Source organism: Emys orbicularis, chromosome 10 (assembly GCF_028017835.1).
Source record: "Emys orbicularis isolate rEmyOrb1 chromosome 10, rEmyOrb1.hap1, whole genome shotgun sequence".
Lineage (NCBI taxonomy): Eukaryota > Metazoa > Chordata > Testudines > Emydidae > Emys > Emys orbicularis.
The window spans coordinates 59,149,604-59,167,233 of NC_088692.1; the positions used below are offsets into that span (position 1 = coordinate 59,149,604).

The 17,630-nt window shown below is 44.4% G+C and overlaps 1 protein-coding gene across 1 annotated transcript in view; it reads left to right on the forward strand.

Moving 5' to 3' along the window:
• The first annotated feature begins 485 nt into the window (after positions 1-485).
• Positions 486-17,630, forward strand: part of OTUD7A (OTU deubiquitinase 7A) — a 127,875-nt gene continuing 110,730 nt past the window's right edge. Inside the window, exon 1 of the mRNA XM_065412413.1 lies at positions 486-636. Coding sequence (XP_065268485.1) covers positions 486-636 — 151 coding nt within the window. The remainder of the gene's footprint in view (positions 637-17,630) is intronic.

The following is a 17,630-nucleotide window of genomic DNA, read 5'->3' on the forward strand; positions in this document are numbered from 1 at the left end:
ATAAGCACATAAGCATATGTTTAACTTGAAGCACATTAACTGAACCAATGGGACAGTTCTCAGGCTTAGAGTTAAGCATGTGCCTGTTTGGAGTCTTTGACATTTAACACCTTACTTTTATGGAGTGTCAATTTTATAACTTCCTTGTGCACTGAAAAGTTGTGCAGAAGGAATATTTTAAAAGAGCAAAGAAAATGAGAAAAGAACACTAGAAGTGTGAAAGATGAGAACTAGTTATTAAAATACTCAGTCACTGGAACAGATTGTGAGCCCAGGCAGAGGCAGATCATAAATGCTATCAACATGGTATTTATGTAAATTTATTTTCTTTTTTTAATCATTGTAACTTTGACCTTTTATTGCCATTTATAAAAAAAAGTTAATTGGGTGTTTCGTTTGGAAAAAATGTGTGATTTCCATTATTGTATAGCCTATTGTGACAAATACATCTAGAACTCTGTATTTTTGCTCTCATTTATAGATGGATGTCTTGTAGCCTACCAACAAATCCTGCTACTGCTGCATGTGTGGCAGCACTTCTACATGATCACATGACTCTTGATATGGACGCGGTCCTGTCAGACTTTGTTCGGTCCACAGGGGCAGAACCAGGTCTGGCAAGAGACCTGCTGGAAGGTAAGCATACCCCCTAAACCTTTGGCACCTTTTCCTCACTTTCAGTACTTTCATGCTGTGGTCAATAAAATGTGAAACAGTCTTTTAAAGCTTCTAGTATAGTCTGTTAAATCACTGATTCCTTAGTATCTGTGCCAACAAGCCAATGTTCCTGGCAGTTCAATCACACAAGATTGCACCAGTACAGCTGTTTTCAGCAAAGGCCTTAGAAAATCTCTTATTGTGATAGAAGCTACATTCTATATTAGTTATAATCTTACCTAAAAAGTGAGGCAAAAGGCTTTCATCTTGATTCATACTCCGTCATTTTGAGCTGCCTGCCACGCTCATTAGTCATCAAAAGAAATTCTGAGAGTATGGAAGAATGGTTCCATTAGTTACTTTAAGCTTCTAATATGGAAAACCATACTGAATTTTGAGTGTGTCATGTTCGTTAATAGTAAGAAAAATGAGGATTGGTTTTGAGTGTGTCTTCTAATCTGGGCTGGTTGTAGGTGCTGCCAAGTGTGGACAGTTACAGATGTCTTGATGTTATGTATATAAAATGCCCACATGCCAAGGGCAAATATTTTTGGTTTTCCTCGTATAGCCAAAGTTCAACGTATACTGAGCATCTATTATGTGTTTTTAAAATGTACTGGTGAATATTTCTCCTGTTCCCATTAGCAGATCAGTGTAATAGTAGCTGGGCTTGAATAGTATTTATTTTAGTGTTATGTATTCAGGGCCGGCTCCAGGCACCAGCCAAGCAAGCTCATGCTTGAGGCGGCAGATTCCAAGGGGCGGCATTCCGGCCGCCCTATTTTTTTTCTTTTGGGTTTGCCGCTTCAGCCACCCCGCAAGTGTTTTGTGTGTGTGTGTGTGTGTGTGTGTGTGCTTTGCCCCTCCGGCCACCCTGCAGGTGTTTTGTGTGTGTGTGTGTGTGTGTGTGTGTGCTTTGCTGCCCCGCAGGTGTGTTTTTGTTTTTGTTTTTTTGCTTCGCCGCTCCGGCCCCCCCACAGTTTTTGTTGTTAGTGGTGGTTTTTTTGCTTGGGGCGGCAAAAAAGCCAGAGCCGGCCCTGTATGTATTGTAATGTATCTTCTTTACTCCAGGTTTATTACTCCAAGTAATAAGGAATGATACGGTAGTAACTCTGAAGTGTATACGATGTGGAGTGCAGTTTTACATGTCATACTTGTTTTGTTTCCAAAGACATCTGTGTTACATAAAAATAAGTCCTTAGAACGTGTAACTGTGAATGTTCTCCTTAGCGCTCACTAAATGTAACAAAAGATCTTTGTTTTGTCTGACTCATTTGATCAACCTGCCATTCTGGGCTGAAGTCCATCATTATCTTCATGACATGGCAATTCACCCAGGTTCACTTAGGGAGTGGAAGAACTGGGCCCCATCTTAGTGGGGCTACTCATGGAGTAAAGTACTACTCACTGTGAGTCAGGGTGCAGAACTGGGCCCTCCATGAGGACTTGAAAGTTCTTTAATAAATTCAGTACTAAGAGCCCTGTCCAGTGGTAATATTATGAGGCTCTCTGGGTACATGCCAGGCTGACTTGTTCAAGGACAAGGCTGACTAGGTGACATAGGGAATTAAAAAGCAAAAATAGCTGAGCTGCTTGTGCATGTGGATATCACATGTGTTTGCCAGTGGCCCACAAGCAGCAAGATTTAGTGTTAATATCCGTATTCCTTGGGGTAAAAGAAAAGTTTAAGGATTTTTTGTTGGTTCTTTTAAACATACATGGGATTACTTTCCCCCACCCCCAAATCCCTGTGTGGGCGGATAGAGGAGACTCCTCGAGTCCTTCCCACTCCACATTCTTCTTGGGTAGGTGGGGAGTCTGTCAGTCAGCAGAGTGGTAGAGGGGGGTTGTCTTTTCTTTCCTTTGCATCCCTGGTCGTCTCCTTCAGAGAGAGTGAATCTCCTCAGCTGAGTTTTAGCTGGAGCTGTCCTTCAGTGAGAGGGTTTACAGCCAAGTATCTCTTTAAAAATTCTTCATGGTTATAAATGCTGTATCTCTATAAGGAGGCCTCTGAAATCTATTAGTGGACAAACTTATTTGCATCTTAGTGCTTCCTTAAAAGGGATATGATCACCCCTTTCTTAGCAAAAGTCAGGTAGTTTTGTTATTTACTGTGGGTGCATAGTGTTGTCTAGAAGTTGGAGTACATGTCTGGATCCTGGCTGACTTTGTGCTATCTCTGTCTCGTTTTCTTCACCTGTGGAAAGGGAGCGTACCTACAAAACTAATGTTTGCAATGTGCTTTGCAAACTTCGATCAAAGGCTCTATAGAAGTAATGTTGTTATTGGTGGAGTTGGTGATTTATCACCATTGCAGTAGGTGATGTGATAGACCCAGGCCAGTTGGGTACAACAAAGTAGTAGAAAGCAGATATACTGGCCACTGGATTAGCAGTTTTCTGTTCCCTGACTGACCAGAGCAGGGGCTGCTCTAGACTAATGAGAACACCTGACTCCAATTAACCTCCAAAGAGTCAGGTGAGTCCATTAAGGTAATGTGAACACCTGACTCTAGTTAAGGCCCTTTTGATACTATAAAAGGGCTCACTACAGTCAGGCTGGGGAGAGCCAGGGAGCCAGAGGAGAGGAAGTGCGGCTGAAGGGCTGGTTAATGAAGACACCCTCAAACCATCGGTAAGGGTGAAGAAGGGAGAAGCAGGAGAGCTGTGGGGAAGTGGCCCAGGGAAATGTAGCAACTCTGGCAGTGAAAGGTTGGCTGCCAACAGCTGCTACCATTAAGGTCCCTGGGCCGGAACCCGGAGTAGAGGGTGGGCCTGGGTTCCCCCCAACCTGCCACTACAGAAACACCTCCTGGGAAGGGCAGACAGGCCCCTGTCAGGACAGGAGGCTAAACTGTTCTGAAATAAGCCCTAGAGACAACAGAGACTGTGGGAGTTCTCTCACCAACCTCCTTGCTGGCTTATGATGAAAAGGGCTCAGTATACTGTAACCCTGGCCCTAGAGAGAGAAGGGCTATGTGGAGTGTCCCAGTGAGCCACTGAGGCTAGCATAAACCGCCTAGAAGCGTGGGACCCACGGGGACAAGGTCAGAACTCTGCCACAGTGAATAAAGCTACACTGAAAAGACTAACAAAGAAGTGGGCAACAAGGAGTTTAATTATTCAGTCTAATTCATAGTGTTTAACTTCATTAGACACACACTCCAAATTCTGAGTACAGTACAGACCTGTTTACGCGCGGATGTTGGGAGTCAAGCCGTCACGACCGCATGTTAACGGACCGTGGGTTAAGAGGGCCATGCTGAAATATCTTAAGATATCTATATATATATGTATAATTATCTAGGATTACATACATATTCACAGTGTCCCAAATACTGCAGGCCTATCTGTTAATGGCGCTTTGCAAGAATATAAATTTGAATGTGTAATCTAATAAAAACATTATTACTACAGTACACAGGGGTGAAAGTAACTCAGGACACTTACCGGTACGGGGCAGGGGCAGGGCCTCGGGCGGAAGAGGCGGGGCTAGGAGTCAGCATACCCCAGCCAGCCCTTCCACCCAGTCTGTGCCATCCGAGGTTCCTGTGGCTATTTAAACAGCCCGGGGCTCTGGACACTGCTGCTGCAGTAGCGGTGTCCAGAGCCCCAGGCCCTTTTAAATCACCGGCCCCGGGGTAGCTGCTCCCTTTGCCCCCTCTCCCCCTGCCTGTCGGCGGCCAAGGGGGGGCAAAATGGGCAGGGACCTTAAAGCGCTGCAGGGTCCTTTGCCGCGGCAGCGCTTTAACATTGCTGCGCCCCCCCGTCGGCGGCCCAGTGCTGCTGCGGCAAAGAACCCTGCCCTTTAATGTCCCTGCCCTTTTTGCCTCCCCCGTCAGCGGCCCTGCTGGTAGGGTCCCTGCCGCAGCGCTTTAATGTTGCTGCCCCTTCCACACACCCCCGTCGGCGGTAAAGACGTACAACACATTTCCACTCCGCACTTCCTGTAGATTTCTATGTCAGTGAGTTAGTGAGCAAATCTGTAGTGCTACATAGCAAGTTCCTGTACTGCATGTTAACGAGTCTCGCCTGTTAAATAGGTAGCACTGGGAGGCATGGCGCTCCCACGCGTTAAGCGGATTCGCGCGTAAACGGGTCTGTACTGTTTTTCCTCTCAGACAGGAATTTTTTCAAGCTTATGAAGGTAAAAAGAAAATCTGGGGGGTTTAAGATGTTCTCATAAGGACTTTTCAACACATAAGGATATGGTAGCAGCTTGCTGTGACAGCTGTTAGCATTGCCCAGGATCTTATGCCGGGGTAGTAGTTTTACTTACCAGTTCCTTATCCACTTTTCCGTTCTTGTATCACTCCACATTTTCTCTAATTTAACTAATAATTTCCCATGTGAAACTGTATCAAACACCTTACTGAAATCCAGGTAGATTAGACCTACTGCATTTCCTTCATCTAAAAAATCGGTTATCTTCTCAAAGAAAGAAATCAGGTTGGTCTCGCACAATCTACCCTTCGTAAAACCATGTTGTATTTTATCCCAGTTACCATTTATTTCTATGTACTTAGTTACTTTCTCTTTCAAAATTTGTTCCAAGACTTTGCATACAATTGCGGTCAAATTAACAGGCCTGTTGTTTCTCGGATAATTTTTTCCCTTTGTTAAAAATAGGTAGTATATTAGCTCCAGTCATAGAGTACTACCACCAAATTTGTGGATTCATTAAAAATCTTTGCTAATGGTCTTGCAATTCCATGTGCCAGTTCCTTTAATATTCTTGGATGGGCCCCCCCGATTTGGTCCCATTAAGCTGTTTGAATTTGACTTCCACCTCAGATATGGTAATTTCTACTTCTATATCTTCATTTCCATTAGTCACCCTGCCACTACCCATAAGCTCCTCATTACCTTTGTTAAAAATCGAGGCAAAGTATTCATTTTAGATGTTGTACCATGCTCAGATTCTCTTTAATCTCTACCCCATCTGCAGTACTTAGTGATCCCACTTTCTTCTTTCCTTGTTTTCTTTTTATTTATATGGCTATGTAACCTTTTACTATTTGTTTTAATTCCCTTTGCAAGGTCCAACTCTGCTTGGCTTTTGGCAGTTCTTGCTTTTCCCCTACCCTTTCTGACCTCCAAGAGAGAGCTTTTCTTGCTGAGCCCTCCCATCTTCCATTCCCTGTAGATTTTCTGCTTTCTCTTAATAATCTCTTTGAGATGCTTGTACATCCAGTTTGTTCTGCAACCCTTCCCTGTGAATTTTTCCACTTGCTTAGGATGCCGGCTTCAGATAGCTTCTGCAACTTTGACTGAAAGCAATTCCAAGCTTCCTAAACATTCAGATCCTTGAGTTCTTCAATTCAGTCGACTTCCCCAACTAATTTCCTAATTTTTTTTAAAGGTTGCCCTTTTGAAATCAAGAACCCTAGTTGCAGACCTATTGTTGTTTATCCTTCCATCTAATTTAAACTGAATTAGCTCATGATCACTCAAACCAAGGCTGTCTTCCACAGCCAGTTCTTCTATGAGGTCCTTTCTACTTATCAACACTAAATCTAAAATGGCACCTCCTCTTGTTGTTTTGGTGACTATTTGGTGAAGAAATCTGTTAGCTATCACATCCAGGGATATTTGGGCTCTACCATTAATTAGTACTGCGTGTCCTCCAAGCTATAGCTGGGAAATTCATGTCTCCCATAATCACACAATTCCCAGTAGTATTTATTTCATTAAAAATATTAGAAGTCTCTGTCCATATCCAGATCAGATCCTGAGAGTCTGTAGCAGATACCAAGCACTATCCCAGTGGAGCCTATTTTACCTTTCTTCCTCAAAGTGATTTTGACCCAAAGAGATTCTGCTTTATCCATACCATCATTTCTAATTTCTTTACAGTCCACCTCATTGTTAATATACAATGCTACTCCACCACCTTTACCTTTATTTCGGTCTTTCTTGACCACAACTTACCCTTCAATACTTGTGCTCCAGTCGTGACTACTATTCCACCATGTTTCTGTTTATCCCTATAATATCTGATTTCACTTCCTGCACCAGTAGTTTTAGTTCCTCCACTTTGTTACCCAGGCTCCTTACATTGGTGTGTAGACATCTTAGTTGTTTCTGTTTGCCTTTGCGCAGACTCCTCTCCTGATTAGGTACAGTCATGGTACTGCCAGTATTGCCTACCTAACTGTTACTGTCAGGGGTGTTGGCACTGTCTTTCCTCTTGTCTATTCTCATACCTCTGTTGCTCCTTTATTCCTGTATCCTCAGTTATGTGGTTTTCCTCCTGCTCAATGTTAGAATCAGGCATCATGAACATCTCCCCTGAATTCCTAGTTTAAAGATCTTCTAATCAGTCGTGCCAACCTCCATCCCAGAAATCTATTTTCCTCTCTACTTGGGTGGAGCCCGTCCCATGAGAACAGTCCCTGTGAATGCCTCCCAGTGATTGAACATCTCAAAGCCCTCCTTCTAGCAACACAGCCAGAGCCATCTGTTGGTCATCATAATCTTGTCTCACCTTCACTCTCCTCCATTAGGGACAGGTAGAATCCCACTGAAAATCACCTGAGCCTCCATTTCTTTAACCATCTTCCCCAGCCTGCTGTAGTCAGCCTTGATGCAAGAATCTAGCTATATCATTTGTTCCCACGTGAAGGACAATCAGTGGATTCTTTCCAGCTCCCATTTGGATCCTCTTCAGTTTCAGGTCCACATCCCATATCTTAGCTCCTGGCAGACAGCACACCCTACTGTTCTCAGCATCAGCTCTAGTGACAGGCCTGTCCATTCTTGTTAGTAGGTAGTCCTGGGTCATGTAGCTCTGCCTCTTCCTAGTGTTGGTGCAATTCTACTAGTCCTCTTGTCTCTTGTTCTGTCTTGCAATCTTCTGCAAGTCATCCTGTATCCTCCTGGGGCTCTGACCTCTGAATATCTCCATTGGCCCTCCCCGTCTTCTTACAGGACTAGCCACTCTTCTCTTCTTCCTTACCGTCCCTCCTTCAGTTACAGCCTGCTGTGCCCCTTCTTCTTTTTCCAACTCAGCACACCTGTTCCTGAGCTCTGTTTCTCCTTCACTAGCTGGTCTTTTCCTCTCCCTGGTTCTTGTAGTCACATGCTTCCACTGGGCACTTTCCTCAACCAGCAGTGTACTCACAGTTCTCCAGTCCAGCTTGCATCTGAGAGTCTTGAGTTTTCCCTTCAGCCTCCTCGACATTTGCTTGAATCCCTTCAAAACTCAACCACAGTTTTTACATGCATCTCTAAACCTCGCATCTTCTCTTCCATCTGCTCTATCTGGTGGCACTTCATACAAACGAAGCACTTTTCAAGTACCCGCTCTAGGATAACATATGTGCTGCAGCTTACACATCCAGTCCTCTTCATTGTCTCTTCTGTTACTTGGGTCACTATCATTGTTGCCTTTGTATATACTCTGCTAAATGGAAAAGTTTACCACCAAGGCCAATCTACATCAACTACATCCCTCATAAATGCAGATCTCAAACATACTGTAGTAGCTACTATCATCAAAGACACACGGAGTGGCCATGAGTTCCCTTAGGGTCTATCTCAGCTAACCGCCTTCCAATTTAGGGATGCTCAGTTTTGTCCCATACTATGGTAGCTAGACTCCTGAGGGGGCTTGTTAGAGTTTATCCCCCAGTCAAACAATTGACACCTTCTTCAGATTTAAATATTGTTCTAATGGGATTGACTACAGTCTTTAGAAGTTCATAGAGCCTTGTCATCCTGTCTAGATAGGATTAGCCCTTTAAGATATCCCCTAGATTATATGTAACTTTCATACAGAGGGTCAAAGCTTAATATGTTTTGACCCAGAGAATTTCTAATTGGATTATTAGGCATAGCAGACTATATGCTGTGAATTAGCTAAAATAGACTCACCAGAAAGAGTCACAGACCACTCCACTAGAGCTCAGACAGCCTTGAGAGTTTCTTTGAGGAATGTGCCCATAGTAGAGAGATGTTGGGCAGGTACATGGAGTTCTATATAAGACTTTACACAGCATTACTCCATTGTAGAAGCATCATAATCCGATGCTCATTTTGGCAGGGTTATCTTACAGTCATTATTTAGTTGGACTCCTAGCACCCACCTCCATCACTGCTTGTGAGTCACCATCAGTGGAATGTATATGGTAAACACTCAAAGAACTTACTTTCCTTTCAGTAACTGTGGTTGTTTCAGATGTTTTGTCCATATTCCACAACCTTCCCTGCTTCTCCCCTACTACGGAGTCCCATAACATCCAAATTCTGTATTGATGAAGGAATTGAGAGATGATTGGGGTCATCCCACTCTTTATGGAGGCATGAGGACACTCAGGGCACAGGCACAGCCCCAATGATCACCGCTGGGTTAAAGAATCCAAATTCAAATGCATAGGGTACATGTGCACCATCAGTGGAATGTATATATGGACAACGCATCTAAAGAACCACAATTACTGTAAGGTAAATAACTGTTTTTCCTTTGAAAGGAACAAGTAGTAGTCATTGGTCCAGACCCCAAACTAGATCAGATATGCAGGCATATTTTTACACCTCCCTGTAACATTATGAAAGAAATGTGACTAAATCATAAACTACTGTAGATACTTAGAGAGCACTATACATCTATATCAATATGATTTTGTTCTGTTCTTTACAGCAATCCATTTGAAATCAACAAATTGTATTCCACATTGACAGAAATATTAATGATCAAATATATGAAGGTGTATTTTCACCAGAAAAAAATGTTTTCTATTCTAGGAAAGTTAATTTTCTGAGGAGGAGCCTCTGACTTGAGCTGATTTAAGTTTTTGTCTTAGAAACCTGTAAGGTGGTCTCACAGTCCCCAAAACAGACCATACGTAGGTGTTGTTGCATCCCTATTAACCCCAGTAGTATCGCCTTGACAAATGTATATGCTGCTTTGAGCAATTACTGTCTCCTGTTCCTACCCACCTGAAATGTTAATAGATTTGCCATGCAATTTCCAAGTTATGTTTTTCATCTCTACTTCTACTGCTGAGCGAATAATTCACAGTGAAGAACTTATGCAGTGAACTTACCTCTCCTCACAGACTTTGTGAGGGCAGATGGCAGATTTCTCTCCTTTCTGTATAATTTGAACTTAGTCCACAAATATATTAATCACGATTAATCGCACGGTTAAAAAAAACTAATCACGATTAAAAACATTAATAATGATTAATTGCGCTATTAAACAATAATAGAATGCCATTTATTTAAATATTTTGATGTTTTCTACATCTTCAAATATTGATTTCAATTATAACACAGAATACAACGTGTACAGTGCTCACTTTATATTTATTTGAATTCCAAATATTTGCACTGTAAAAAAGAAAAGAAATAGTATTTTTCAATTCACCTAATACACGTACTGTAATTCAATCTCTTTATCATGAAAGTTGAACATACAAATGTACAAAAAATAACTGCATTCAAAAATAAATGGAAAACTTTTGAGTCCACTCAGTCTTATTTCTCGTTCAGCCAATCGCTCAGACAAACAAGTTTGTTTACATTTTCAGGAGATAGTGCTGCCCGCTTCTTGTTCACAATGTCACCTGAAAGTGAGAACAGATGTTCGCATGGCACTGTTGTAACCGGCGTCACAAGATATTTACATGCCATATGCGCTAAAGATTCATATGTTCCTTCATGCTTCAACCACCATTCCAGAGGACATGCATCCATGCTGATGACGGGTTCTGCTCGATAACAATCCAAAGCAGTGCAGACCGACGCATGTTCATTTTCATCATCTGAGTCAGATGCCACTAGCAGAAGGTTGATTTTCTTTTTTGGTGGTTTGGGTTCTGTAGTTTCTGCATCGGAATGTTGCTCTTTTAAGACTTCTGAAAGCATGCTCCACACCTCATCCCTCTCAGATTTTGGAAAGCACTTCAGTTTCTTAAACCTTGGGTCGAGTGCTGTAGCTATCTTTAGAAATCTCACATTGTACCTTCTTTGCGTTTTGTCAAATCTGCAGTGAAAGTGTTCTTAAAATGGACATGTACTGAGTCATCATCCGAGACTGCTATAACATGAAATATATGGCCAAATGGATAAAATAGAGCTGGAGACCTACAATTCTCCCATAAGAAGTTCAGTCACAAATTTAATTAACGCATTTTTTTTTTAATGAGCGTCGTCAGCCTGAAAGCATTTCCTCTGGAGTGGTGGCCGAAGCATGAAGGGGCATACGAATGTTTAACATATCTGGCACATAACTACCTTGCAATGCTGGCTACAAAAGTTTCATGAGAATGCCTGTTCTCACTTTCTGGTGACATTGTAAATAGGAAGTGGGCAGCATTATGTCCCGTAAATGCAAACAAACTTGTTTTTCTTACTGATTGGCTGAACAAGAAGTAGGACTGAGTGGACTTGTAGGCTCTAAAGTTTTGCATTATTTTGTTTTTGAGTGCAGTTATGTAACACAAATGTAGATTTTTTTTTTTAAGTTGCACTTTCACGATAAAGAGATTGCACTATAGTACTTGTAGGAGGTGAATTGAAAAATACTGTTTCTTTTGTTTATCATTTTTACAGTGCACATATTTGTAATCAAAAATAATAATATAAAGTGAGCAGTGTTCACTTTGTATTCTGTGCTGAAATCAATATATTTGAAAATGTAGAAAAACATCCAAAATATTTAATAAATTTCAATTGATATTCTATTGAACAATGTGATTAAAACAGTGATTAATCATGATTAACTCAAAAAAATTAATTGCGTGAGTTAACTGCAATTAATCGACACCCCTAATTTATTGATTTATTGACAATTGATTTCCTAGAGTATTTAACTGAGCAATATTCTGTTGCGCTCACAGATTTAATGATTGAACTTTTAAAAAATCCGGTTATAAAAGCACAGTAACAGTGCACATAAGCTTCCAGTTGCTCTTAATCTATGGCTAGGCTATGAGGAAGGGGGGTGATTTTTTTGGTTCATGTATAGAAATCTAGCTCTCATTGAATGAGTGCGAGTATAAATAGCAGCGCAGCCGGCATAGCAGGGGTAGTGACAGTGGAGGCATGGCTGAGCTTCCTGAAACCACTGGGTTTCCTTTACCCAAAAGGAAAGATGAGCCTGGCAGTTACCAACCTGGGAATCTAACTCCTATCCCTAGGTACCTATTACAACAAATATTAAGAGAAAAATAAATAGATAAATTGCCATACTAGGTAACTGTCTTTCTGCCCCCCAAGCTTTTATGCCCGGTACAGTACCAGGCGGTACTACAGATTTGTACTGTGCTCGATCAGCCTTCTTATTCAGTGTATGGGATACATTCAGAGAGTTGGAATTCTCAGTATGTAGATGACATACTCTCTCTGTTATCCAGCTGGAGACAGGGATCCCAGTGTCTCTCCCAGGATGTGATTAGGTGCTGCACCTCTTGAGGCCACGCACAGAAGCCTCAGCAAAGTGGAGGAGGAGGTGGACTTTAAAGTTGCTGTAAACCACTATCTGCACTCTCTTGATTCTGCACTGCTTTGCAGGTGGGAGCAGCCACCAACACAATTTAGACAGCCCTGGAGACCTGTCTGTTATAGCAGCTTCCCTCAGTTGCCCTATTGTTACCTGGGGTTCTTTCAACCCAAAGCTCTTGGTAACTTTTACTCTGTGTGAGGAGGTGTCAGGAAATAAATCAGGGGAGACACAGCCGTCCGAACGATAGATGGCTGGCACAAACTGGACAACACGAGTGCTTTCACTTAAAGCTAAACTGTACTTAATCTCAAGAATTTACACATGTTCACAACAGGTTAGTAAAACACCCCCAACCCTCGATAATTACCGAAGCTGAGTGTGGCTCTCGAGAGGCACAGCGGCTGCCGGTGGGGAACACAAGATGTATCCAGAGGGAGAGTCCAGTCCCGAAGAGTCCCACTACTTCAAACTTTCCCCCTTATTTATACGTTAGTAATAGAATGACATGTCACTTAAAGAAAACTTGTTAAGCAAGCAGTTCCAATGGTCAAGCAAGAGGCTTCCTTCTGATTATTGATTAACCAGGTGTGGGGTTTTCCCAGGGTTTGCAGCCTTGAGACCCTGTTAGACACATTCCTGAGGGCACATCCTGCTCTTCTAAGATGCATGTATCAGTAACTTCAACACAATTCTTATCAGGAAGAACGCAGGGTCAAGCTGCCCTTTCTGTGGCACCCAAAACCCCCTCCCCTCCTTCCTTGGTTAAGCTAAGCCTGCTGACTTGGCTGCTTTTAGCAATAAGCAATAGTGGGTTCAGGCACTTTGCTGACATCTCCCTGTACACTATGGGCCACAATGCTACCTTGAATCCCCATAGATCAATTTGCTTAGGCCCCACCCCAAAATGCCCCTCCCACTCTTACACTTCCCCTATGTTAGGCCAAGGGGGTCCTTAGTGTTGGAAGGCAGCCTTACAGGTGCCTTCCTCAGTTCTTGTGCTGGGGCAGTTCTCCCCCAGGTGGATATGTGGCTGTACACTGATCCAGTCCTTTTATCCATCATAAAGCGGCCAGAGCAGGCATGAGGATCATATCCCAGTGTTTGGGTGAAATGTGGGCAGGGGCTATTATTCATTATTTGTATTGTGGTAGCACCTAAGAGGCATTGTACGCACATATAGTAGAAATAGCAGCTGTGCCAAAGAACTTTTACCATATGTATGTGGCCGGAGGGTGGCATCTCTCTCTCAGATGCAGACCTTGCTACCATGATCTTTGCCTTCACTGGACTACAGCAGTGTGCCCCATATAAGGCTATCCCTTAAATCCACTCAGAAGTCCAGGCTACCATCGAATGTAGCACATTATAAAATGCTCTAGGGTCATGATACCAGTGCTTTGGGATCTGCACTAACTGATTCTTGGCTCCAGGATGGAGTTTCAGCTATTGGGTATGACATCCCAAGGCCCTAAATATCATTGAACATTCCCACTTGAGAGATTGCCTATTCCAGGCTAACCCAGCTGAGATCCAACAAGGCCATAATATAAATGGACGGATGGCATCACAACGCTGATTATTTTTCCCTATCTCCACTTTCTGGTAGGGACAGGACATAAACCCACATTTCCAGTGTGCTATAGGTAACTTGGAGAAGCCAAATTAACAGGTGAAAAACTGTTCTTCATGGCCTTTTGTATCTTCACAGATGAATTCTTTGCTAGTTGTTTTCCCTGACAATTTGTTGATGTGTCAGCATTTGATTCAAAATACAACGTCACGTCTGTTGGCTGAAACCAAAGTAGGAGCATGATGGACCTTCCTTATGCTGTCTGCCATCCATTTTAAAATGCTATTTGTGTCTTTTAAAGTCTATTTTCCCCCTGTTCCTTGTAGCATGTACCCTTTATCACAGCTCACACCCTGGGATTTTCCGCACATGATTGTTAAAATTCTGAGGGTAAGTCAAAATTTCTAGGCTCAATTTTGCTAATATGTTACTGCCATCATACCACCTGGTGGCATTATCCTGACAGATACCATATGTTTGGTAGCCTCCATGCAGGTTGTTAGTTAGATAAGACCTTTGAGAATCAGCAGCATACAGGTACTGTTGCTGATTCAGTAAGTGACTCTCCTTCCTATGGCCTGGTACTGAACTAGTTCCCCACCTACAAAGAGCCCCTGGCTATTTTCTGTTCTATCTCTAGGTTTAAGATCAGATTAGAAGTGGTTCATTATCCCTGTTTCCTCTTAAGTATAACATAGGCTTTGCTATCTTGCACCGTAGTCTCACTCTTCCTATTTTTAACCTTGTAACATTTAACTTCAATAATGCAATAATTAAAACTACTAATTAAATCTGCTGTTATTAGCAATTATGACAATTAAAGGACCAGGTGGGAGGAAAAAAAACTAGTTTAAAGTTTTATTTTGATTTTCTGTCTTCAGCATCCTTGCAGTCAAACACCTATTTACATTTTGTTTTTGCAATTAGCTCCCTGATTAGCTCAATGAACTTAAATAGGCATGTGATTACAAAACCAGGCTCTGACTTGAGCCATTTGTTGTAAGTAATAATTAATGAAAGCACAAAATGGTCAACTCTCATATTCATGGTAAATTGTCGTGTGTAACTGTAAATGTTCTAAAGTTACATGCCAGCCTCCAGTGGTGCCAATTAAGATATTTCTTGGTTGGGTGGAGGAGGAATTCTGGTCCCCACCCCTCCAGCAGGGGCCTTCCATTCTCCCTCAGCAGGGGAGTCATCCCTCTCTCTTACCCACACAGCATATGAGCTGGTGTCGCCAGGAGTCGCGTTCTCTGCAGACTGCCCTGCACTCTGCTGTACAGGAACAGACTTCAGGTCACAGCACCACTCATTGAAATGTGGTCAGTGATGGGCGATTGGGTCAAATTTTAGTGGCATTGCAACAGTGCACCCAGAGTGATGCAGATCACTCCAGCAGCAACCATGCTAATTTAGTACGGGATTACTACATTGTAACTGCAATTGTATCTGTGTTTCCTCCTTATGGTCCAATAAGAGCACCGGTTTTAGGTTCTCGGCTCCTTAATTATCACCTCTCTTGGGTGGAGACCCGTGTCTCTTTCCCTCCTGACTAGGGTATTTCCAGGCTGCACAGTTCCCTGCCTATGCCGTGAATTTCCCAGCAATGCAGACTGCCTCAGTAGGTCTATTTTGCCTTCCTTCCTCAAAGGCTCTAAACAGCGTAGTTGTCACATTTAAGTTACCACATAGTTCTTTCTAAGCAAGCAGGTTTGTTCTTAAGGTAAAAGCACTACCGATAAAACATTAAAAATAATAAAAAAACCTGTGCGCATGATGATAAGCTTACAAAAGATCAGCCAAACTCAACCAATGGCTCAGGTGATCAGTCCCTCAAGCCGCACACAGGGGTTTTCCTGTGGTTACAAATTCATAACTCTTATTGAGCGTGTATCTTCAAGAATTTTTTTAATCTGCAACTTACTGAACATACTGTGCTTTTTAATGTTCCTTGCTTTTTAACTTCCTAACAACTGCATGTCCACTTTTGGGATGGGACAATTTCTGTAATTGCATGAGGTAGCTGAGACTGTGAGAAAAGCCCCCATGCAAGTGATCATGAAAAATGAACAAAACTTATGTCGTCTTTTTGGTTTGTGCATCCAGCAAAGCAGTGCCTCCCATTCAGGATTTTACCCACCTCTGCAGTGATAGAAGCAGGTGTCGATCCCCCCGGTCACCCTCTCCACCCCGAATATGCCTGCATGCTTGAGCAATAACTGAGTGAGCAGCTTCATAGGCGTGTGCCGGGTGTGCCCAGCAGGGGTGGGCAAATGGCTCCACTTCCCGGCGCGGCAAGCCGCGGGGTCCACGCTCCCAGGCTGGAGCACCCGGCCGAGCACAGCAAGCCGCCAGCCCCTCCCCCGCCTTCCTCCCTCCCCTGGAGCCATGCCGCTCTCGGTGGGCTGGGGCTCTAAGGGGAGTCGGGCTCTGTGGGGAGTCAGACACGCCCCCCAATCCCCATGAGCCATGCTGCCGTGCACGCAGCGCTCTGGGGGCCAGGGCTGCGCGCTCCCGCGGGGCAGCATTTGGCTCCAGGGTGAGGCAAACATGCTCCCCCATCCCCTGGAGCCATGCCGCCACCGCGCGCAGCGCTCTCGGTGGGCTGGGGCTCTGCGGGGAGTCAGACACGCCCCCCATGAGCCATGCTGCCACGCACGCAGCGCTCTGGGGGCCGGGGCTGCGCACTCCCGCAGGGCAGCGTTTGGCTCTGCGGGGAGGCTAGGAGCCTCCTCTCATGGTAAGGGGTCTGGGGCCAGGGGGGTTGGATTGGATAAGGGGTGGGGGCAGTCAGGGGACAGGGTGGGTTGGATAGGGGGTTAGGGCGGGGGTCTCTGGAGGGGGCAGTCAGGGAGCAGGGGGGATTGGATGGGGCGGGGGTGGATAGGGGTCAGGGCAGTCGGGACAGGGAGCAAGGAGGGTCCCGGGGGCGCAATTTGTGGGGGGGGTCTCTGGAGGGGGTGGTCAGGGGACAAGGAGCTGGGGGGGGTTGGGTGAGTCGGGAATTCTGGGGGTCCTGTCTAGGGGCGGGGAGCGATTGGATAGGCGTGGGAGTCCCAGGGGTCTGTCTGGGGAAGGGTGTGTGGATAAGGGTCGGGGCAGTCAGGGGACAGGTAGGGGGTAGGGTCCTAGGGGGGCAGTCAGGGGACAAGGAGCAGGGAGGCTTAGGTAGGGGGTGGAGTCCTGGGGGGGCAGTTAGGGGCAGGGGTCCCAGGAGGGAGTAGTCAGGGGACAAGGAGCCGGGGGGGTTGGGGGTTTTGAGGGGGGGAAGTCAGGGGGTGGGAAGTAGGGGGGAGTGGATGGGGGCGGGAGTAGGGCAGGGGCGGGGCTAGGGCAGGGCTCCCTGGGTGCACACCCTAATGAAATGGGCTGTGCACGCCTATGAGCAGCTTGCTTCCAACCCTGCCAAAATGCTTGGTCAGCAAAATAGCTGAACTATTAAAAAGGAAGCAGGGAATCTTTTAAGTACAATTCTATGGGCTCTGCTACATCCAAGACACTTTCAAATGTTCCTTTTAAGTGTATGGGACTCAGGGGACCAATAGCACTTTCCATCTTTACATGTAATCTTGCTTTATCTATTTGCGGGGTAAAGGGAAAAAACATCATAAAGCAAGTTCTTTGGATGAAACACAGAGTGTGTCAGCTTTCAGGAGTTCAGTGAACATCTATCAAGCCTTGCTTTCCAAGAATCCTGGTATCCTGGAGAAAGTAAAAACATCAGTTTCTTGAAACCTGGCTCAATGGTCAAAGCAATGATCTTTTTCACATTCATGATTAAGGGTACGTCTTCCCGCCGTATCGGCGGGTAGCAATCGATTTATCCGGGATTGATATATCACGTCTCGATCCCCGAACGCGCTCACCGTTGACTCCGGAACTCCACCAGAGCGAGTGGCGGTAGCGCAGTCGACGGGGGACCGCGGCCGTCGATCCCGTGCCGTGTGGACCCCAG